Source organism: Eretmochelys imbricata, chromosome 2 (assembly GCF_965152235.1).
Source record: "Eretmochelys imbricata isolate rEreImb1 chromosome 2, rEreImb1.hap1, whole genome shotgun sequence".
In the NCBI taxonomy this organism is placed as follows: Eukaryota; Metazoa; Chordata; order Testudines; family Cheloniidae; genus Eretmochelys; species Eretmochelys imbricata.
Genome location: NC_135573.1, coordinates 119,493,393 through 119,517,995, shown reverse-complemented (window position 1 = coordinate 119,517,995; position 24,603 = coordinate 119,493,393). Strand labels below are relative to the sequence as shown.

General features: G+C 43.8%; 2 protein-coding genes across 5 annotated transcripts in view; one reads left to right on the top strand and one right to left on the bottom strand.

Annotated features, from left to right (window-relative positions):
• Positions 1-9,794: 9,794 nt before the first annotated feature.
• On the bottom strand, positions 9,795-12,720 carry LOC144260497 (uncharacterized). Its single transcript, XM_077809139.1, has 2 exons — positions 11,177-12,720; positions 9,795-10,485 (listed from the first exon to the last, which is right to left on the bottom strand). Exons 1-2 carry the CDS (start codon positions 11,571-11,573, stop codon positions 10,286-10,288), a joined length of 597 nt encoding a protein of 198 aa, XP_077665265.1. The 5' UTR covers positions 11,574-12,720; the 3' UTR covers positions 9,795-10,285.
• A 195-nt stretch (positions 12,721-12,915) lies between these two features.
• The window catches only part of EXOC2 (exocyst complex component 2), a 188,655-nt gene continuing 176,967 nt past the window's right edge, over positions 12,916-24,603 (top strand). For all 4 annotated transcript variants that reach the window (XM_077810717.1, XM_077810716.1, XM_077810715.1 and 1 more), the window contains exon 1: positions 12,916-13,004. The gene's annotated coding sequence lies outside the window, so the exon portion shown is untranslated. The remainder of the gene's footprint in view (positions 13,005-24,603) is intronic.

The window sequence follows — 24,603 nt, the reverse complement described above, 5'->3', positions numbered from 1 at the left end:
ATTACTTTTCAACCAAAATGAATATTTTCATTCCCTCCCCCACTCCTTTTTCCTCCTTTTTTAAAGTGGGGGATAGGGGGAGACAGAGGAGGGAAGGAGAAATGAAACACCAAATTCCCAAAAATGTTCAGTACTAAACACAACATTTTTATTTCAGTTAGTCAAAAACACAAAATGTTTTGTGGAAAATTTTCAAAATACAAAACCTTTTTTCTTTTGAATGTATTTATTTATTTATTTGGAGGAAAACACAATTTTTGATGAGTTCAGTAATAAATATTTATTATTTGTATTGTGATAGCACATACAGACCAACAATTAAAGATCAGGGCTCCATTGCACATGTATAACCTAAAACGGACCTTGCCCCAAAGAGTTTGCAACCTAAGGCCCTGATTCTGCAAAGACTTACACACATACTTAACTTTATGAACTATGAGTAGTTAATGAAGTCCATGGAAACTGTTCAAAGGGTGTAGAGTGAAGCATGTGCAAAATTAAGGCCTAATCAAACTGGCTCAGTTTTAAAGTATGAGGTTCCTGAGATGCTGATGTTACACTGTAATAACCACTGAAAATTATTTTATGAAATAATCCTGATTAGGAAAGACAAATCTGAGATACATAGTAATTTGACGGTTATGTTTGTAAATGGTATGCTATGCAAAGTAAGTTATTTTTTGCTATTAAGATGTTACCCAATTCTACTTACATTATTTTCTAAAGGAAGAATGTAAAATGTGACACACAGTGACGTTAACATCACTTGTGCGAAACGCAGCCACTATTGCACCACCCTAAAACTAATGTTGTGGCCAATAGATCTGCAGTATATAGACTAATTGGCCTCCACTCTACTCCCGTCCTGTGCATAATCCTCCCTGTGCAAATACTTTCAGAGAGCTACCACCTAGCACAGCTTTACAGTGCACGGAAGATTGTAATGTTCTCCCTCTCAGGCTTATTCCAGTAACAGTGGAACCGGTGAAGTTCCGCTACAGTTTGGCCTTGCATACCAGGAGGGGAGAAGGAGCACATTTTACCCTGAGGTCCAGTGTCACAAAATGTGAAATGTTTTTTTGGTAGGGCTTTCCCTTTTGAGGAAAGAATATGGGACATTTCTAAGTATTTTCAGCTTTATATGTCTGCTTTGTTCTTTAAAAATAAAGGCTGCAGATGAAAGTTGCTTCCAAGAAGTAGCATTTGAACTGATAAAACCTACTTTACATAGACTAATGACATTCTTGACTGAGCTGTAGTATACAGAATTCAGTATTTTTAGCTGCACAAAGTAAATGAACAACTTGTTTTGTTGATGCTGTTTAGAGAAACAATGCCTCTGGGTCAGTAGTGCACAGATTCCTTGGATAGGTCTTTAAAGGAAAGAATTAGTATACTGCAAACCAAGAAAGGAAAGCAGTGTGAGAATTTTGTATACTATTAAAGATCATTTAAAAATGCAAAAGGCTACGCTTTCTGTTTGATGTGGAGAAACTGACTACTTGTTCAGGAAGAGAATTCAAAATGGCTTGTGCATTAATTTATATTCTGTTTCTTTTAAAACATGCCAGAAATCATTTGGGGGGCAAGCACTGATCAGTAATGCTTCTTTTTCTCTTTTCTTTAAACGAGCATAACTATATTTTACTTTACGATTAGAGTTGCTGGCCTAAATTGATATTTACTGGGAAAAGCACTGCCAAGGTCAAAGAATTTATCAGTACATATTTGTTTAAAAAAAAGAAATAAAAGCCAGATTTTTTTAAAAAAAATCTCATCCTGGATATCAGCTTCATGCCTTACATCTAGTCAATTTCTATTACAAAGACTCACAAAGCAGATAATCTCTAGGAAACATAATATAACATATGGGGGGGGGGGGCTTAAAAATTTGACTCTGGAGAAATATTCCATGAATTTTCTAGCAAATATATGCCAGTATCTGAAAGCCCCATTTACAAAAACATAGAACACTGGTTTTAGCCCTCCATATTTGATCCTGAGAAAAAGCAGAGGTAAAACCAGTGAGACCACAAAATGTGTGAACAGTAAGTATGGATATCTTAGAGCAGGCAGCTAGGAGTTGGGGCTCTTTGGTTCCATTCCTGGTTCTACCATTTTGACCTTTGACAAATTACCTAGGCCCTGATTCACAAGGTACTTGTTAGCCATGTGCCTAACTTTAAGCATGTGGTTTCAATGGTCTAAGTACCCTGCCAAATTGGAGCCTTCAGAGGCCTTTCTCTATGACTCAGTTTTCTCTAACTGAAAACTGTCTAGCAATATTGAATAGAAGTAGGCAGGTGGTATCACTTCTGTAAACAGCATTCGCAAGACTATTGCTAGAATACTGTTCTGATATCTGCACTTCAAAAAGGGATGTTGACCTATTGGAAAGGGTTTGGAAAAGAGCAACAAGAATGATCTGAGGTCTGGAAAACTTGTTTTACAGTGAGACACTGAAGAAGTTCAATCTATTTAGTTTATCAACAAGAAGGTTAAGAGAAGACTTGATCATAGTCTACAAGTACCTACATGGGGAAAAGATTTCTGATAATAGGCTAGTAGCATTATAAGATCAAATTGTTCAAAGCTGAAGCTAGATAAATTCATTTGAGAAATAAGGTGCAATTTTTTAACAGAGTAGTTAATCCAGGGGCGGGCAACCTTTTTGGCCTGGGGGCCACATCAGGTTTCTGAAATTGTATGGAGGGCTGGTTAGGGGAGGCTGTGCCTCCCCAGACAGCCAGGTGTGGCCTGGCTGCTGCCCCCTATCTGACCACCCCTGCTTCTCATGCCCTGACAGCTCCCCCGCCCCAGGACTCCTGTCCCATCCAACCCACCCTGTCCCCTGACAGCCCCCCTGGAACCTCTGCCCCATCCACCCTTCCCTGTACCCTGACCACCCCCAGAACCCCTGCCCCTGACTGCCCCCACCACCCCATCCAACCCCCCGTCTCCTTCCTGACTGCCCCCGCAGGACCCCTGCCCCCATTCAACCTCTCTGCTCCCCGTCCTTTGACCGCCCTGACCCCTGTCCACACCCCCACCCCCTGACCAGCACTCCAAACTCCCCTGCCCTCTATCCAACCCCCCCTGCCTCTTACAGCGCTGTCTGGTGCACCAATGGCTGGTGGCGTTACAGCCGCACCACCCAGAACACCAGGACAGGCAGCTGTGCCACCCAGCTGGAGCCAGCCACGCCACCGCACAGCACAGAGCCCCGGGTCAGGCCGCGGTCTGCAGCTGCGCTGCCCGGCAAGAGCTCGCAGCCCCACTGACCAAAACATTGCGCTGGCAGCGCAGTGAGCTGAGGCTGCAGGGGAGGGGGGCTAGCCTCCCGGGCCGGGAGCTCAGGGGCCAGGTAGGAGGGTCCAGCAGGCAGGATGTGGCCCACGGGCCGTAGTTTGCACATGTGGTGGTGTCAGAAATGAGTTAATCCTTGGAACAACTCTCTAAGCATTGTGGTGGATTCTCCATCATTTGAAGCCTTCAAATTAGGATTGGATGTTTTTCTAAGAAACAGGTTCTAGCTCCACCTATAAGATATGAGTTTGTTGCCGGCACCCAGTGCCAAGAGGCTAAACAACAGCTGAAGTTGGTTCGTTACCCGGTGTGCTACACCCAATAATCACAATGGGGTGGAGAAGCAGAAAAGTTTATTTGAAGCTTCAAAAAGGTACAGGGAGATTTGAATCTCAAATCCTGTACACAGAGCAGGAAGTTACACAGGCTTTTATACATCCTTTTTCCCAGCATACTTATCCAATAGCAAGCTGCCCCAAGTATCCATATAGCAAGCCAATCCAGTTCCCAGCTAGTTCCCTCGTTCTCTGTATCATTTGTTAAACTATACATAAAGCTGCTTTATTCAGCATTGTTCTTCCATATCTCCCCTGTTTGGCCTTGCTTAGTTTCAGGCAGTCTGACTCTGCAACATATTGTTGCAGATTCTCAGCATAACTGCTGTGTGTGCCTCCAGGCGGGGGGGCCAAGGACACTTGGGCCTAGTACGCAGAGCAGCTGCGAGTGCCTCCAGGCGGGAGTGGGGGACAAGGACACCTGGGCCTAGTGCGAGGGGGCTTCATCGACACTCGTGGTCTTCCATCCCCTCGAGTTATCTAGTGGCCATGCCCCAGTGTCCCCAACAAGTTTGATGCAGGAATTACTTGCTGAAATTCTATGACTTGTGTTATGCAGGAAGTCAGACTACATGACCATAACGGTCCCTTCTGGCCTTAAAAATCTTAAGAATGCTTTCCTAACTCTCAGAGGTAGTGTGTTGTTTAATCTACATAAACAGACTAGAAAACAGTAAGTGCAAACTGTTGTTCTATGTAACCCTTATTGGGGTAAGACTTCACTGTTCAGCAGGATATAATGTATTAAAGTTGCCACTTTTCCATCCCATTTTTAAGAACAAGGATTAATCTCTTTATACTACCTTGAGTATTTTTAACAATTTAAATTTGATAGTCAATATTACTGTTTTACTCCATCTGTCCTGGAAGCGTGTATGTGTGATGTGGTTTCTTCTGCCCAATAGGCCCTATCTACATTCCGTTGCTGTTTTGCTTAGGAGCTGTTGGATGGGTGCTTACAACGTGGCCACTTTAAGTTCCTCTGGGTATAACCATCAGCTGGGAAAACCACATGTTGGGGGTGTCAGAAATGCACTGTACATGAACAGTGCTTCACTGACATACTTTCAGGTTACCCAAGTGGGTCAGAGTAATAAATTTCACCCTGGGGAGCAAGAGAAGTTGCATATCTGAGGAAAAGCCACATGCCTGTTAGGAAGCATAGCATATACCCTTTCAGGACCTAGCATTGGGTTCTGTTGTTGCAGAGCTCAACTGGGCTGTACAGTTTGGACTGGATTCCATGTTGCTGTCACATCAGGACATGGATTTGGCCATAAATTGCTGCTAATGTTATTTAATTGGCAAATTTTATTATAAACCTTAAAATGAATATGACATTGGATCTGATTTTCAGAGGCTCCACATTCCTGTAGTTTTCATAGAATTCATTTGGTGTTAAGTGCGCGACACTTCTGAAATTCAATTCCTTTCCCCTTTTAAATCAAAAACAAGATTTTGTGGATACAGACTGACATGGCTGCTCCCTGATACTTTTTAAATCAGTTACTTGTAGAATACTTGTATTTCCAGTAAAGATGCAGATCCAGATCCAGATCCAAACAACTCTGAACTGTGGGAGAATTTGGATCCATTTCCAAAGTTTGCAGCTTGATTCAATTCTAAATTCAACATTGCAAAATGTTCTGCATGGACAAACCCTTGCATTGAGCCCTACTGAAGTCCATGAGGCTCTCTGTGGGCACAGGCGTCCACTTGCATGGAGCAGTTTCCAGGATCAGGGCTCAAGTGCTGTCTACTGGGTGGAGGCGTCCCTGGATTAATCAATCCTTGGTTTGCTTGAAAATAGTGGTATTGTTGGACAACATCCTTTTAAACAAGCAAAATGTACTGATGAACAGTCTGAAAATAAGGTAATAGTTCATCCGATGAAGTGAGCTGTAGCTCACGAAAGCTTATGCTCAAATAAATTTGTTAGTCTCTAAGGTGCCACAAGTACTCCTTTTCTTTTTGCGAATACAGACTAACACGGCTGCTACTCTGAAACCTCTCATGGGTGACTAAACTTTAAAAAAAAAAAATCCCAAAGTTACGTTACATCATCATAGGGATCTGTCTTGCTCAGGTACCAAAGAGAATACTATAGCTTTCCGATAGTGAAAGAAATTATTGAATCAATTACTGACCACTAGAGAATAATACTAAAACATTAGACTAAAGCAGATGCAGTACAGGACTTTAAATGAGGAAAAGGACAAAATAAGGAATTTACCAGCCAATTAATTTTAACTTCATTGCTAGGTGAATTATTGTGGCCCAATCCTCTAAAAGAGTTAAGTACCCTCAAGTCTAACTAATACCAATGGAACTACTCATAGGAATTATTATGCCTGATAGCATCTGAGGCCAAGGAGGTTTTGTAAACTTTTTTTGTGATTTTTTACAAAACAAATTTTTGGGCCTTATTTGACAGTAGTATAACTTTAAGTGGTTTCCCCCTTTTTCAGTTCTTCCTGTTTTTCTTTCTAGTTTAATTTTTTCTCTGTTTAGGTTTAATTCTACTTAGGCTTTTGTAACCACATGCCCAATTAAAATCCCAGCAAAATAAAGAAAATAACATAACCCTCCTATCTCACCCCCCAAAAAATGTTCTTTATTTTTAGATCTCTCAAGTAGGCAAGTCCCAGGTGATATGATGGGCTCCATCATCTCATTCTTTGTTTTATGTGGCATGAGACAGACACCTAACTTACTCCCTCAAGAAGCAGTTTAGGCATCTAAGCTGTCCAATTCCACGTAGCAGGCCCCTGTTCTTGGATCACAGAGCTATGCACCTCCATGCAGCCCAGACTTAGATGCCTATTTCTGTGAAATGGGCAGGACTTAACAAACAACTCTATCATCAGCATCTTTCACTGCGTATCTTAGGGTGCCCTGTGCTAGCATGCTGGCTTTTGTAAATCCCATTCTCAGGCAAATCCCTATTCATTGTACAGGGATCCTAGGAGCCTAACTATTTCCTCTTGTTTTTTCCTACCCCCCCCCCCCCCAGATGTTCTGGTTTAACTTGGATTTAAACTTGGAGAGTGGTCAGTTTGGACGAGCTATTACCAGCAGGAGAGTGAGTCTGTGTGTGTATGGGGGTGGGTTTTTGGAGGGGGGTGAGGGAGTGAGAGAACCTGGATTTGTGCAGGAAATGGCCTAACTTCATTATCATGCACATTGTGTAAAGAGTTGTCACTTTGGATGGGCTATCACCAGCAGGAGAGTGAATTTGTGTGGGGGGGTGGAGGGTGAGAAAACCTGGATTTGTGCTGGAAATGGCCTAACCTGACGATTACTTTAGATAAGCTATTACCAGCAGGACAGTGGGGTGGGAGGAGGTATTGTTTCATATTCTCTGTGTATATATAAAGTCTGCTGCAGTTTCCACAGTATGCATCTGATGAAGTGAGCTGTAGCTCATGAAAGCTCATGCTCAAATAAATTGGTTAGTCTCTAAGGTGCCACAAGTACTCCATTTCTTTATTGTTTCGGTGTTTTTCTAGGTACCTAAAAGTTAGGCACTGTGACACTCAACATTGCAATGCCTAAGTCCCTTTGTGGATCCCACCACAGGCCTGATCCTGCAAATGTGTAGGCCTATGCTTAACTTTAAACTACTTGAGAAATTATATGGGACCCTTCAGGTGCATAAAGTTAAGCATTATGCCTGTGGGCTGCTGTGTTTTGTACCAGTTTCAGTTCTTGCATTAATGTAAAGATAACCTGCAAAGGAGAATATAAACCATACAAAACCCCTGAACCTATTTCCTTTTTCACTCCTTTATGATATAGGAAAAAATGCCTGAAGACGGGTTTTTTTCTTTATAATTTTAACAGTAGAAATTCAGATCCTGTCTAAGTCTGAGTGGACAACTAATGCAATGATGACCTCATAAAAGCTAAGAGATGGAAAGCTGATTTATTTAAAAGGGGAAGGATTTTTAGCCAGACAGCTTAAAACTGCTTTTGTTCTCTTTTAACTGCTATTTAACTTAAGTGTCTAATATTTGGGATAAAGAAAGCTTTTGTTAAGGATTCAATAGCCCTGTCTCTTCTTTTAAGATGTGAAAATATTTATTCACTGAGACCTTCACCAGTGGAAGCCCAGAAATGACACTTCCAAGGTCTTGTCTATACATACTGGTTTAATTAAAGATGTATTGTAAATCTACTTACTTAAACTGGTGCAAATCCCTGTGTGAACACTTAAATTGATTGAAATCTGGTTTATATCAATTTAGTTTATTCAGTAAGATTTAAGATAAATAGATATAAGCCAGGTTAAAAATCAATTTAAGGGCTTGTCTGCATGAGAAAGTTGCAGTGGTTTAACTACTGGCGTGATTTTAAAACAAATTTAGTTAAACGAGTGTGGACACTTAGGGTATGTTAGGCAGAGTTACATCACCGGCAGTTACATAGCCACTCAGAGAGCGCTGAAGGGAAACTGCTGTTGTGTGTTCACACTGTCAGCTGCCTGCACAATAGCATGTTCACACTTGCAGCACTTGCAGGGGTATTCAGAACGGTGCACTCTGGGCAGCTATCCCACAGAACATCTCTTCCTCTTCCACCACTAAGAGTTTTGGAAAGGCGGAGGGGTTCCGGGCCATCCGGGTCCTGTCCCAATGCTCTGTGATGCATTGCTTTGCATTCCAGCAAACCCTGTGTTTCCGTCTGCATTTGGTACCATCTTTCAATGGTTTGTGTACTGTGCGTTTTGCCTCTTCGGTCTGCAGGAATAGATCCCGCACTATTGACCAATATGCTGCTCACTCTCACTCACATGTCACGAGTGGCAGTGGAGTTATTCCTTAAACTACAAAGGCAAGAGGAGTTCGACATTGATCTCACCATGCATAGTAGCTACGACACGAAATTGCTTGGGGCATTCACGGAGGTGCTGATCACAGTGAAACGTTGCTTTTGGGCTCAGGAAACAAGTTGCTTTGGGGCTCGGGAAACAAGCATTGAGTGGTGGAATCACATTGTCATGCACATCTGGGATGATGAGCAGTGGCTGCAGAACTTTCGGATGAGGAAAGCCACATTCATGGGACTGCGTGATGAGCTCTTCCCAGCCTTGTGGTGCAAGGACACTAGAATGAGAGCTGTCCTGTCGTTGGAGAAGCGTGTGGCAATTGCATTACGGACGCCGGCTACTGCAGACTGCTACCGTTTGGTCGCTAACCAGTTCAGAGTGGGAAAGTCAACCGTGGGACTCGTGTTGACCAAAGTGTACAGGGCCATTAATCACATCCTGCTCTGAAAGACCGTGACTCTGGGCAACGTGCATGACATTGTGGATGGCTTTGCACAAATGGGCTTCCCTGGCTGCAGGGGGGTGATAGATGGCACGCATATTCCAATTCTAGCACCAGACCACCTAGCCACCGAGTACATTAATCTGAAGGGGTATTTCTCTATGGTTCTCCAGGCGCATGTGGATCACCGTGGGCATTTCATGGACATTATCGCAGGCTGGTCTGGAAAATGTGCATGACACACACATCTTTCGGAACACTCGCCTGTTCAGGAAGCTGCAAGCAGAGATTTCCTTCCTGGACCAGAAGATCACTGTAGTGGAAGTCGAAATGCCCACTGTGATCCTGGGAGACCCTGCCTACCCCTTAATGCCGTGGCTTATGAAGCCATACATGGGGAACCTTGAGAGCAGCAAGGAGTAGTTCAACAACAGGCTGAGCAAATGCAGAATGACTGTTGAGCGTGCTTTTGGATGATTAAAGGCCTGCTGGAGCTGCCTATATGGGAGGCTGAACCTGGCCGATGACAATATTCCTATGCTTATAGCTGCATGCTGGATGTTCCATAATATTTGTGAGGGAAGGGTGAAAGCTTCACTCAGGGCTGGACTGCAGAGACTCAGGACCTGGAGGCTGAATTTGAACAGCCAGAGACCAGGGCTTTTAGAGGGGCGCAGTGCAGGGCCATAAGGATCAGGGATGCCTTGAGGCAGCAATTTGAAGCTGAAAGCCACTAATATTTGTTGCTATGCTCGGGAGTGCAGTGCTTGTAATGCGAGGAGGTGATAGTGTATCGTCTGCATCAATCACAGTGAAGGTTTAAGAAAATTGCCTGTTGCTTTACAGGGTTCTGTTTGCTCTCAATTAATGGAATAAAGATTGCTTTCAAACCAACACAATTCTTTTATTAAAAAACAACAATCAGAAGAGCGAGACAAACAAAAAAACACATCAACACTATGGGGGCTGAGGGAAGGGAAGGTCCCAGGAGGAAGTGGGGTCCCAGGACGGTTAAACATTTGTGTACGTCCAGGTATCATATACAACCTTGTCCTTTGGAGTACAGTGCAGCGGACAATGTTCTTCGGCAGGGCTAAACTGCAGAAGAACGGGTGTTGAGTGCAATGGGTACTGGGAGTCCACAGGGCTGGACTGTGACGGGGCAGGAGTGGAATGCAGTAGGTACAGACTGGATCCAGGAGGTTGATAAGAGTGTGTTGGCGATGTTAGGAGGGAGGGGGGGCACTTGGGAAAGCGTTTTGCAACAGCAGCTGCAGGAGAGGGTGGGCGCGGAGCTGCTCAGTTTGCAGTGCTAGTAGCACCTGGAGCATGTCCGCTTGGCGCTCCATAACCTTTAAGAGCCGCTCTGTGACTTCATTCTGGTGTGCCACGTTGTCCTTTCGGTCCCTCCTCTCGCTGTCCTGCCACTCCTTCAATTTCTTGCTTTTTGGCCACAGAGTGCATCATGACATCACACAGAAAGTCCTCTTTAGTTCTTCGTGGCCACTTTCTAATTCTGCGCAGCCGTTCAGCTGGTGATAACAAAGGGGGAGGCTGGGCTCCCAAGGTCATATCTGTGAAGCCAAAATGCAACTTTTACAGAAGCAGTATTGTTTGCAACACGCAGATTTCATGATTTAAAACACAGCCACTATTCACATACCTGCCACTAACTGGCTGACCCCAGGCAAGCACACATGAGCCACAAGACCCCCAAAATGGTGAGTAACCACAGAGGCAGGGGCAATCAGTGTTCCAGGACCATACTGTACACTAAGCATGTGCCTCTTGGGGAGAGCCAGCACTGTAGGGGGAGCCTTATAATCATTACTGTCCGCACATTTTCCAGAGGCTGTGTTCATTATGGAAGATATCTCGCAGCTGAGGGTGAGCAGGGAATCAAGGGAGGGTCTTCTCCAAGACTGCGGCTTCTGTCCTGGCCCTTATGCGGCTTGCCTATGTGCAGCAATGGTCCCCACCCCAGTGATGGCAGAGTGCCGTGGGAAAGTTACCCTTAATGGGGCAAGAAACAAAGTGGCTCTGCCAAAGAACTTGTGGCAGCAGATTGCCCAGCATCTCCACGAGAGTTTCGTGGAGATCTCTGAGGCAGATTCCCATGAAGTGAGGGAGTCAATCAACACCCTGTTTCGCTGCTCAGACTAGGCATGCGGTAGTACATGCATCATACAGACACAAGCCTGCTTTTTGCAACCCTCCTGCCCCAAACAACTTGCTTCAGCGAGTCCCAAAATCAAAGCCACTTACCAGGGGCTTCCTCTCCTGTCTGCACTTCACCAAGCTCCGACAGCTGTGACTGGCTAGCCTCCTCTGGAGTACAGAAGAGCTCCTGGCTGCATGCACCTCTGACCTCCGAGTCATCCTCTGCTGCTGGGTCCCCCTCCCCATCCTTGTCCAAGATTTCCTCCTCCTGGCTCTGTCCACTCTCAACTGGCTCATGAGCCAACAAAGTATCCATAGTAGTCTTTGCAGTGGTGGTGGGGTTGCCACCAAGTATCTTATCCAGCTCTTTGTAGAACCGGCAGCTTGTGGGTGCAGCACTAGAGCAGTGGTTTGCCTCCTGCACCTTGTGGTAAGCATTCTGCAACTCCTTCAGTTTGATCCTGCACTGCAGTGTCTCCTGGTCGTGGCCCCTTTCTGCCATACATCGTGAAATCTGTCCGTAGGTATCATAATTCCTTTGGCTGGACCACAGCTGGGACTGGACAGCCTCCTCTCCTCAAATGCTGAGGAGCTCAGCATTGCTCCAAGCGGGTATCGCCTGGTGTGTGGAGCAGGTGTGGTCACCTGGAAAGATGTGCTGAGAGCACTGCATGCATCACCGAGCAAACAGGAAGGGGACTCTCAAAATTTCCAAGGAATTTAAGGGTTGGTCACCTGAGGGCAGGGCAGTAGAGTTCAAACCAATGACGACAGGCGAAAACAGGCATTGTGGGACACCTCTTGGACACCAATTGCAACACTGTCAACCAGGGTGTCTACACTGACACCGTGGGGCTGTAGCCCCGACACAGTAAGCTGTATGCCTCTTGTCGGGGTGGTTTTTTCACAGCGCTGCAACTGCACAGTTTCTGTGCACTAAGTGTCTTGGCTGTGTGTACACCTCGGGAGTTACACCGCAGAATCTTACCAGTGTAGACAAGGCCTTATTTTGTTTTATTTTAATTAAAATAATGTAAACTAAATCACAATAAGCCCCTCTTAAACCCTTCCATGGACACTCTTAGTTTGGTTTACACCAGATTAATAACAGTGGTCTAAAAACTGATTTAAGTTAAACCAATATAACTTTCTCAGGTCGAGAACCTCTTCCCTACAGGGGCTTGTCCAGCCTCATGTAAAACTGTTTTTTAAAAATGGCTAAATTAGACAGGTGCAATTTTGGATGAAGACTGGGACACGGGTAAAAAAAAAAAAAAAATCCAACCTCCTGCCTCCCCAACAGGACCCTTATCAGGCCTTGGTTTATACAAATCAAGCCAGACGCCCAGTTTGAAACAAAACAATAGTCTCCTTTGCAGGTTGCCCGGGCGCTGCAGTCCCTGGCAGAGCTTTGCAGGAGCGGGGCCCGGGGCCTGCTTTGTTTCTTTCTCTTACTTTATTCCGTCTCTAAGCAGCATTTCCCCCCTCGTCCTCGGTCACCGTATCTCTTGAAGAGCCTTCTGTGGGGCTGGACAGCGCCCGCTCTGCTGTCCCCAGCTCCCCGCCCCCCATACACTGTCTCAAACCCAGTAACCCCATCGGCCCCGCCCTGCACCTGAGGGCGCAGGGACGCGGCCCCAGCCCCTGGGGAGGGCCCGAACGCTTTGGGACGCGGCTGCTGGGAGGGGGAAGAGAACGAGCTCAGGGGCGGGGCCAGGAGGGGAGGAGAACGAGCTCAGGGGCGGGGCCGGGAGAAGGAAGCCGCGGCAGGAGCGGGAGGGGCGGGGCTGCCGCTCGATTGCTCTGGCTCCGTCCCCGTCTCTCGGGCGATCGATTCGTCCTGGCTCCACTGCGGCGGGCTGGCCGCGCGAGAGGCGGAGGTGCTGCCGGGAGGGAAGCTGCCCCGTGCCGGTGACAAACAGCGCGGCGGCCGGTGAGTGACGCCCCTCCTCCCCCTCCTCTCGCTGCAGGTCAGCGCGGGCCGGCTCTGACCTGCCTCCGAGCTGCGGAGCAGCCCATCCCCGTGCGTCTGCGGCTCTTGCCCTGGTTGGGGGGGGGCGAGTCTCACTGCGGACCCGCCTTGCCTCTGCCGCCGTTGACAATAACGATCCGGATCGGGCCGTTGGGACGCGCCCGTTACCCCGCCCCCCGCTGGGCTCTGGCTCTGTGCGGGGGAGGCCAGGACCCCCCCCACCCCCCCCCACACACTACTACCACTGTGAGGGGGGCGCTGGGGCTGCCGGAGGCTCCGCTTCTCTCCGCCCGGCTCAGCTGGGCTGGGCCCCGCGGGGGATCCTGTGAAAGGCCGGAGGAGCGCAGGGCCCTGCGGGGGGGCCGGGTCAGAGCGTGTTCTCCTGCGGAACCGAGCGCTGTCACTTGCCGTGTGGACGCGGCCCAAGCCGCAGAACCGACTCTGAAGGTCTGCCTAGTGCATTAGTTGGCACGGCTGTGAGGCCCGGGTCCGGCTGTGGGACCCACATTTGCACGGTGGTGTGGATGCTTGAGCGCTGGCTTGGAAACACTGGGTATGTCTACACTGGAATTAAGCATCTGTGGCTGGCCTTTGCCAGCTGACTCATGCTGGTGGGGCTCCTGCTAAGGGACTGTTTAATTGTGTTGTAGATGTTTGGGTTTGGGCTGAGGTCTGGGACCCTCCCAGTTTGCAGGGTCCTAGAGCCTCGGCTGCGGCCCAAGCCCAAATGTCTACACTGCAATAAAACAGCTCTTATCCTGAGCCCTGTGAGCCTGAGTCACCTGGCAGGAGCCAGCCACCGGTGTCTGATTGCAGGATAGACATACCTACTGAGTTCACAAGCCCAGGTCCCACAGACCTGGGTTTACAATGCAGTGTAGACATGCCCTTATAGCTGGCTACAGAATCATTGGTATTTTGTCAACTTGGGCACTGACCAATGTGTTGCAGAAGCTACCTGAAGGATGCAGCTGAGGCTGCAATGTGCTGTCATTTCTGTGATGCTTTCAACACTTTCCTCTTCACCTGCTTGATGTCAAATCTTGGAGGTCCATGTAAAAAAACCACATGTTTTTAAATTAAATGGAAGCTCTTGTTCAGTTTTTATTATGTCGGTCACTACAGATGTATTTTTCACTGAAAGGTGAAATAATTGATACTACAAAGACTTTACATTCTAAAGGCACCATAAACATGGTAAACAGGCAAGTAGTGGTATTTGCTCTTCATTGTAAGCTACAGTTGAAGAGTCCTTGTTACTACTTCCAGACTTCGTGCAGTAGCATGGGGGGCCTGGAAACTTTCAGAGCCTTGGCTCTGCAGCAGGGAGCCTGGAAGCTCTGAAAACCCCTCCTCTCAGGGCTTCCAGACTCCCTGGCCAGCTGGCTGCCTGACCCTCAGGGGATCTGACTTCTTATGCTGGGGGAGCTGGGCAGCCCAGTGAGTCACCTGGTCCAGGAGTTTCAAAGCCCTGAGGTCCCTGGCCGTTGGGCAGTCTGCATCCGGGCCAAGGTCTGCAGCAGCTGCTGATACGATTCATGTCAGTTTCACTGATGCCCACCATTGAATAGCAGTGGTGAAATAATTATGTCCCTTTCACTGAGCAGCTGTGGGCATCAGGGAGCATATTTTGTTTGGGAAACACCATTTTTCAGAAAAAAAAAATTGGTTTCAGTCTGAAGTGGACCAAAACCAAATTTTGAAATGATGGCATTTCCAGTGAAGCAGAATTTCAATGAGCTGGGCTGTAAAGGTGTGTGTGTGAATTTTTTTGGATGAATCTGTCAAGATAAACATGGTAGTAGCCCTGTATATTCTTTACCAAGTGTATTAATTAGATTATATCCTTGATCACAGGTGGGTTAATTAGCATATTTTGCTTGCTCTAATAGCATCATTTAAACATGCAGACTTTTAAAAAGTCCTTCAAACTTGGCTGTTTCATGGTGTTGGTAAATACCTTTTCTTCTGCAAGCTTTCTAAAGTCTGCTGGTGAGCTCATAGACTTCTGAGAAGCTTAGAAGACTGTAGTAAATAACTAAAATTAACTATCCATTCATCCAGGAAAACATGTTGAAGAAATCGTTTTCAATGAATTAAATAGATGAGTCTTTCAGACCAGGTTATCTTTTGATAAATCCCCCTTCCCCAGTGTACAATTTTTCAAAACTTAAGTGGCTTCTTTTCAAAGTACTGCATTTCTAAAATGCTATATCTAATTAACTCCAGATTTCCACCCCAAAAAATTATGTTGACAGGATATCGCACATGACAAATTTCAGGCAGAAAACTACTTATCTGGCCAAATTGCTCCCCCATTTTGTTATAGAGATGTTGTATGAAAATAGTGATTTGAACAGCTTGTCTTCTACTAGCTAAGCAGGAATGTATCTCTTCTTCCTTTTCCAACCACCAATTCACTCCTTGTTACTAATCTTCATTAAAATCTTGTAAAGCTTTTAATGTTTTGTATTAAATCATGAAATATTCAGAACATTGTGATTTGAAAAGAATATAATAAAAATATTGTTCCTCTAATTTAGTAATGTTCACAAAGTGCCTATCATTTAGGTTACTCCTACACAGCAAATGAAGTTGTATTTTTAATCTAACTAGTGTAGGTATCAATAGTAATAAAGATGTGGCGATATGGCTTTCAGTGCAGGCTACTTGCCACTATACAACGCTGCTGGGACCGTGGGTAAGCTAGCCCTTGCTGAAGTCTGTGCTGTCATATTTTACTACTGTGGGTACTCATGCTGGCTAGATTAAAGCTAGGGTGGGTATGCTTACTTGCTTTACGACCACATCTTAATTTGCCGTGTAGATATAACCTCAGAATGTTTGGGTCTTTAAGATTTCTCATGGTCCTAAAACATGTTTACAGACCAGCATTGACAGTAGTTCAGGCAAAAGCAAATATTACAGGTTTTCAGACTTAAAATATACGGACAGTCTTGCCATAGTCCAGATTTATACATTTCTTTATCTGATTGTATTTTTATATTCCTTTGTGTGTTAGACAACTCAGCATAGTAAATTTGATCAAAGTAGTAAATAAAATAGGTGATTAGATGATAGAGTCTACATCATGAATCCTATCATGATGAAAATTGCAAAAAATAAGCAGTGTGTAACATATTCAACTAATTTTTAAAAAATTATTTAAATAATTATGAAGTCAGGGAGTTTAAGGAAGCATATTTTCAAAAAACATGAATCAGATTTAATTTCAATCTTATTTTAAATGTATTTCTACTTATGCTGAAATCTGAAAATATAAAAAATCCTGGTTTATTGCTAAAATTCTAAATATAAAGTTCAGAATATCTGACAAAGATAGAAGGTTGAATGTGAGAGATGTTTTTAAAATTGCATTATTTCAACTGCTAAATTATGTCAATTTATGTAAAGCAACCTGGATTATAATTCACCCTGCATTTCTGTTTCCAGCAAAAACAGGCCTGTAAAGCAAAAAGGATTGATACTGCCCAGAGCGACAAACCCTGAAAGGCTAGCATGTATACATATCTTGTCAGTTTTCTCTAAATGTATGTTGCTCACAGATGGAGTGACTTCACCTCTTTTCTGCTTTCCTAGTTGTTATATGGGAATAATGATACTGACTGCTCTGAAAAGCACGTTGAGATATATTGATGAAAAATGCTATGTAAAAGCTAGTTGTTGTTGTGCAGCCTTATTCAGCTGCTTTTTCTAAAAAGTAGTGGTTTGATCCCATGGACTGGTTCTTAGATGAGGTTTGTCATCATATGATAGTGTATCCGACAGTGTCATGTAGCAACAATGAACCAGATCAAACCATTCCCACGATAAACCCTGTGATAGGAGATCCTGAGGAAGAAATTCTCTTGAGGATCCCTCTACTGTTGGGAGGAGGTGACTTTTTCTTACTCAGGGAACAGCTATTGTGCCCACCTTCCCCAAATCTACTGGATCCCCAGGGCCATCTGTTTGGAGGTCCAGAGCTTCAGGCCTTAGCTGACCCATCCCTAAATATACTGGTGGATACGGAGAGAAATTATGTTCATCCATCACTAGCCTTGCCTTTGGTCTATCCACACTTTCCCCCCTCCATTCTGGCCTACCTACTTCACTCCCCACTTGCAGTGTGCATTGTGGGCTCATGGATTGCCTTCCACAGTGAAAGCAAAATGGTGCTGTGGGAGGAAGAAGAACTGCCCTGGGAGGGTTCCCTCTACATGTTGATTGTGGGGGATGATCTAGGCAGTGATTTTAATATAATATGAAGTAAGTGTGATTAAAAATTAAAAAATGATTTTTCTTTGGATATTAGGTAGTGCATATGCATAGTGGTAACTTTTCAAAGTTAAAGACGTAGAGTTCACATTCCATCCTCCTAACCTCAGTGTAGCCAAAGGCACTAGTCTGTGTTTACAACCTACAAACTATCAGTTGCAAAAATAAAACAGATTTCAAATTGAAGTATAAAAGTAATCTGAAAATTAATCTGTTTGTTTACATTTCTATATCTCAAAAACAGCGGCATGTTCCCCTAACCTCAAAATTGGATAGAGGCAAAGCCACCTATCTTCTGGGATCTCATGCCAAAAGCCAGCCTTGGATAAACTTTTTAATGCTAGATTACAAATTCCTGAAATTAGAGGCTTATAATGGAAAGGCTCAATTTACCTATAGAATCTTAATGTCCTAGACTGCATATCAGTAACACGCTTAAAACAAACAAAATAAAACAAACAACACTATATTCCTCACCACTATATTTGATGTGTGTGTATGTATGTATATATATATATATATATATATATATTTTTAAGGTCAAAACTGGTGTAAATATATTTTAAAAATACACATTTTTAGATTATTTATGGATGTGTCTAACGCACTGTCTTCAGTAGGAAACCGAATAATTTAAACTCTTTTTTTTTTTTTAACAATAGAGATAATGACATGATACTGACTGTTCAATGTAGACAAAAACAAGTTGTGGTCAGCAGTGTCAGGTAGTCATGATAACCCTTCTGGCACTTGGGACCATACTCAGTTGTGTTTATAAAAAAACAAACAAAAAAGTAAATAACCCTTCCCCCCCAGTTTTAAGTATGATTGAGCTTCCTGGTGAAGTAAAGCCCTGAAGAGGTCTATATTCTATCAACATCCAAGAAAACTGACAACAAAATAGGGTCCTGACCTCCCAATCAGATTAATATAGCCAGACCTTGTGCATGTGCGGAACTGCAGAGTCAGTGTGGCTCTGCGCTATACTGTATACAAGAATCAGATTGCATTGAATTGGGGGCTTGGATCTGATTGCAGTATTGGGACCTAAATGATTGTATAGGCCCCTAGAAGTATGTACAGGTATATTTTTAACCCTTTTTGGTTGAGCTTTACTGACTCTGTGTTATAACGTCTGTAACAGTATACTCTATATCGGTGGTCTCCAGCCTTTTTACGCCGAAGATCACTTTTTGAATTTAAGGGCAACCCAGGATCTGCCCTGCCCCACTCCCTCCCTCCCTCCCCGTTGCTCACTTTCACCACGCTGGGGTAGGGGGTTAGGGTTTGGGAGGGGGTGCAGACTCTGGGCTGGGGCTGAGCGGTTTGCAGTGTGGGAGTGGGCTCTGGGCTGAGCCTGGGGCAGGGGATTGGGGTGCAGGAGGGGGTGAGGGGTGCAAGCTCTGGGAGGGAGTTTGGATGCAGGAGGGCTCTGGGCTGGGGCAAGGTGTTGGGGTGCAGGAGGGGGTACAGGGTGCTGGCTCTGAGAGGGGACTCAGGGCTGGGGCTTGGGGTGCAGGAGTGGGTATGGGGTGCTGGCTTTGAGAGGGGGGTCAGGGCTGGGGTGAGTGTTGGGGTGCAGGAGGGGATGCGGGGTGCTGGCTCCGGGAGGGGGCTGGGGGTTGGGGTGCGGCCTCCCATTGGGCAGCATTTTGAGTGTCTCCCAGTCGTCGGCACAGCAAGGCTAAGGCAGGCTCCCTGCCTGCTTGGGTCCCACGCTGCTCACGGAAGGGGCCATCATGACCCTGTGGCCCCTGGAGGGGGAGGGCACGTAGCTCCACACGCTGCCCCCTCTGCAAGCACTGTCCCCGCAGCTCTTGTTGGCCGCAGCTCCCCATTCCTGGCCAATGGGAGCTGCAGGGGTGGTGCTTGCGAGCAGGAGTAGCATGTGGAGAGAGACCCCTGCTCCCCCGCCCCAAGGACCGCGTCGGCTGCTTCCGGGAGCGGCGTGGGGTCGGGGCAGGCAGGGGGCCTGCCTTAGCGGCAGCCATGCTACACTGCCGGAGATTGCGATTGACCGGTTGGTGACCACTGCTCTATATCTAAAGAGGCTTATAGCAGCTCCAAAGTTAAGGTTAGACTTTTCACTTAAACAAAAGTTAAATCTCTAAATAAAACAAAAACTTCCCACTGATGAGTACCTAATGGTGAATATAGACACACTGAATTTTCAAAAAGAATTTTTGCAGTCCAGAGTCTCTCTTTAAAAATCTAACTACTTTAAAATTGCTATTATTGAAAATTTTCAAATGTCTGGTGGTGTGTGTGGCTGAAATGGTTCTCCACATTCGTACATGCTGCAAAAATGAACATTATGTTATTGACAAATAATCTTAAGAAACTATAAAGAAGGATGGTATGCTTTTGTTATCATAACATAGTCCCTTTTCATCGTCACGGAAGGCGACGAACTTTCATTCTTCACAGACAGCTTCAGTTCTCCATAACCACATGAGAGAGAGGCTTTTAGATAGAAGATTCGGGCTACAGATTGGGAGCACACAGGCCACCTCCAATATTAATGCAGACATATTGCCTGTGTTATACTCAGGGAAACATATATGCATATCTGTGCGTACAGGCCCACATTCAGCAAAGCATTTAAGTGCATGTTGCATAGGGATTACTCATGCTTAAAAGTCAGGCACATGCCTAAGTACGTTGCTGAATCTGGGTCATGTAGCAAGCATGGGGTATTGGGGGAGTGCAAAATACTTTAAGTTAAAGTTACACTAGAGCATTTTTCACCAATGCAAACAGTAAAAACCAAGGAACCAATGACACCACACTACAAACATCACTTTACTTTATCAGCCTCCCCGCCATTTATATCTTCACCAACCAACACAAGGTTTACTCCAGCCATATTAATTGTATAGATGTGGTTATTTTATGACTAATAATGTTTGGCTGAAGAATAGTGTATGTAGATACATGAGGTTATGAAAAACCTCTGGTGTTTTATTTTTTGCTCTAGTAAAACAAACAAAAACCCACCCCAGTGGGATTTATTTAGTTCATTTTTTTTAACTTCTTAATATATTTACATAAACATGTTTGAAATTTTTTGATACTCAAAACATCAGGCTCCAATTTCAGTCCGTGAATAAGAACGTTTAACTAATTTAAGAAGTTGAAAGGAGATTGTTGAGAACACTAACATTCTTGTAAAGACTGTTAGGTTTATTAGGAAACAGTAAGAAAGTTACAGAATTGTAGAAGCCTTGAGTCAAAGGGGATGCGTGGGCAGAATCACTAGTGATTGGAGACTGGAAGGCTAGTGAATGGAATAAACATTCAATGGATGTTGGAGAGAAGTAGGTGGAGTCTTAAATTAGGAGAGGGTTTGATTTGCTACAGTCTGGAAATTTATAGAAAGCTTGTGAGCTATCTAACAGTATGGCTGGCTTGGTCTTCATGTTACTGAATTTACTGTGTAAATTCATCTAACTAGTAAATGCCAAAGCTATTGATCAATACTTTAAATGGGTGATTAGTATTTTTAGGGATTACCAAATATCAGTACATGTATTTTAACACCTTAAGTCAGACAAATTAAAAGAACGGTTAGGAAACAAGTGATTTAATGGACTAATGTCCATTGAAAACAGGTTGTTCTAAAGTAAAACGTAAACTGTCGGGAATAGTGTGATAATCTTGATTTGAGATGATAATTCTTTCTCTGCTTGTGAAAGAGATTGTTTCACAGTTTGTGGCATCAACATGGGAGAAATTTGTGGAAGTCAAATAGTAGATTATGGGGCACTTGAGTTCAGTATTTGACCAGTTTTAAAAGACCTTTACTTCTCTCAAGCCTGCTCAGCATCAATGAAGAATGCCTTAAAGCAAATTTGGATTGGTGTGGTTGAAATGTCATAATAGGTTAGGAGTGGTGAAAGTGTTTCTCTATCTAAGGGCAGATACAAAACAGTAAAAAGTCTAACTAGTTAGTAGACTGGGATTCGTGTTTTTGTTTTTTGTATAATATTTGTAGGATTGAAAGTTTTAAATCTGGACAATATGAATTTAGGGAAGTAAGCATGCTTATGAAATAAATTGTGCAGTATGTTTTGTGTTGCATTTCATAAAATCTTGGTGAGTGTTTCTGGTTATTTTGTATGCTAGGGCAAGCCATAATAACCCTGGTTTATGAAACTGAGTTTGTTTTGTGGTATAGGCCTTAATGTAGTGTGGAAAGAATAAAAGAGTATGAGCTTTATTTTTTTGTGTGTGATTTTGCTGAATGAATGGGTGAAGTATGTAGGTGTGATTTGGACAGGTGATTGAGGTAGGGCCAAAGTATGATTGAGTAGATATGGGATGTTGGATTGTGTGTATGGGCAAAGTTAAGGTTGTGTGTTTGTTGGTGAGTTTGAGGGAGGAGGAATATGTGGTGTGGGTGGTGGATAGGAAGTAGAGTTAGGGGTGACGTGGGATTGATTAAGGTGAATTGTGCCCAGGGTGGAAAGGTATTAAAGGTTTTTAAATGGTCTCACTTCAGTTTTTTCTGTTTTGACAGATACTGGTTTTAGTGGTATCCCCCACGTCTTAAAAAACAGTAGAGGATATCTGCTAAGTGGTCGAATCTGTCACAACAAAAGACACTTTCTAAGTGTGACCACTGAAAGGGTAATTTCCTTGTTTTCAGTAGTTTATGTTGGTGGGGTATGCCCTTGTGCAGCCTTAACTCATAGGACCAGATTGAGATATTCTTACACTAAGTGACACCTTGCATTACACGTTGCCCCAATGACTTCAGTGAGACTCCTTGTGGTATAAGGTACTATTCAAAGTGAGGCTTGGTCTAAGAACAAAATTGGACCGATTTAGTTAAAGGTGTGATTCGAAACTGATGGAATTTAAAGCTGTGTATCTCTTCTGTGTGTGGACAAGCCCTGAATAAGGGTAATGTAATCTGGCCCTTAGTTAATGGGGTTTGTTTTGTGATAATCTTTTTCAAATATAAAACATGTCAAGTACTTTATTTGAATATTTGACACACATTCTCCAGATAGATCTGTTGCATATACTGCAGTCATTTAGTATTTACAATTTAGTATTTGATATGAGCCTAAGATTTTTTTGACATGTGATAGAAGGTTAATTGATGTTAACCCTTCATCAGCTACTAAACTGCTACAAGAGGAGTGCAAGTCATTACTACAAAAGGCCATTATCGGTATGTTTTCTCAGCAAGGATTATGGATTTCTTCTTTCTCCTTTCCTTCCTCCCCAAACCTCACAACACACAAGCCAGCTGCAAGGATAGGAGGAGAAGGCAAGCAGCTTTCTTAAACACACACACACACTCCCGCCCTCCCCCCCACACCCCTTTCCTCTTCATACCGCAGCAGAGTGACAGCTCCTAGATGTTGCGTGCGAGTGAGTTCAGCTGGTGCTGTGTGGTCTGGGTGTGTGGTCTCCAGCTCGGCAGAGAGGCTGCTCACAGGGTGGATGAGAGAGAGCAACACTGTTTACTTTAATTTATTTCGGATGCCGGAACTATGCCCGGAGTTTCTCCTGAGCTTGATTCCACAGTTAACGGCGTCAATCCCTTGCAGCTGCAGTGCAGTCTGAAATATGCACTGAACTCCTCTACCAAGTGCTTTCACAGCATCTGCTTCAGGTCCAGACTTCTAATCCCTTGTGACTCAGAAATCTTAATGACATTGCTGAATGCTGTGATTATTTTGCTTTCGCTATGTCAAGATATATGGCCATGAAGATATACCTTTTTTGGGTTAAGTAAAGCAAGAGTTTTAAGATATACAAGTACACTGTGAAAACAAAACTATTGAATGGGCATTACTCGGCTACCCTGAAAGATAAAATAACTAACATATAGATCTGGTGGCTGACTAGATCATGTGACCGAAACATGTTCCTTTAACAACAGAATAAGGCATCATATCAGGTCATTTAATATAAAATCACATTTTTGTTTTCCATAATTTGTCCCCCATTTCCCACAAATGTATATTTTCAAAGTCTAAATTGATTTTGGTATGTGACATTGTCCTGTAAATAAACATGTTTGTCAATGTTAATATTGGCTTGACTCAACGTGCCAGATATGACAAGTTAAGGCAAATGAGGCTTTACTATTTCCATGTAATGGTGATATTACCCTTTATTTTATACTTATTCATCTTCTCATTATAAGTAGCTTAGCGGTGTTTTGAAGACTTTTTTTCCACAAAATATAACATTCATGAGCATTTCTTGATTAAGTTGACAAGTCTTCTTTTATTATACAAATAAACATGCATGGACTCTTAATATCACTTGGAATTTCAGCATTGTTTAGCTTATTCACTTCCCAGTCTTTTCTGGCAGGCTTGCAGGATTAGACTTTGTATTATTGATGCAGTGTTGAAGGCTGTGGAAATTCTAGGGCACTGAAGATCTCCAGAGGGGTTAATAAATGTCAGTTATTTTCATTGTGTTGCTTTTTAGCCACTTTTAAATCTTGGTTTGTGTAGCTTGTCTGTCTGAATTTACATTGCTGGGAAGATAAAGCACAGAAAAGGGTGCAGTAGTGGTTTTCATTGGTTTGCAGTGACTTTGAATTAAATATCTAAGGAATTTATTAGTAAATCATCTCAGTGTCCCCCTCTGGGTCATTTGCCATGCTTCTTCATTGACTCTATTGTATCACAGTGTTCTCCAAGAGACACTTGGCATTTTATGTATTAAACAAATACATTAGATTTGTTTGGTGGAAAAGTATGTTTCATAGTTAACCAGGATGATAGACTCTTTAATTTATGGAATCTGTTAAGGATTTTTGGCTTGTATTTTTTAAAGTGTGTTTCAAAAGTCTGCCTCTGTTGAGAGCATGTAACTGCTAATTGATATCAGTGAGCTAGGGGTCCCTAACACATCACTTCCAAATTTGCAGTTCCTTGTATATTAGAAGGCAGTTAATGGAACTAATTCTCTGATGAATACTCTGGAAAATGAAGCATGCCATGCTGGGCATTCCTGCTGTTCCTTGCACCAGAACTGGTTGAACAATAATATTTTTATGAATGTTGGAATTTTTTCATTAGGTATTTTGTGACTAAAATACATTCATGAACATGTACTGGTCTTGGCATAGCTTATGCGGTAGATGTGCTTGTTCCACCACAATGATGGCAAATAAGGCTTATTTTTAATTTCCTCTTTTGAATTCAGATTCCCTCTGCTGGATGACTGCAGCAATGCACTGTGACCCCAGTATTACTCTTCCATCTGAGAGAGAATCTTTCAGGTTGACTGCTTGTGAGAAATTTCATCT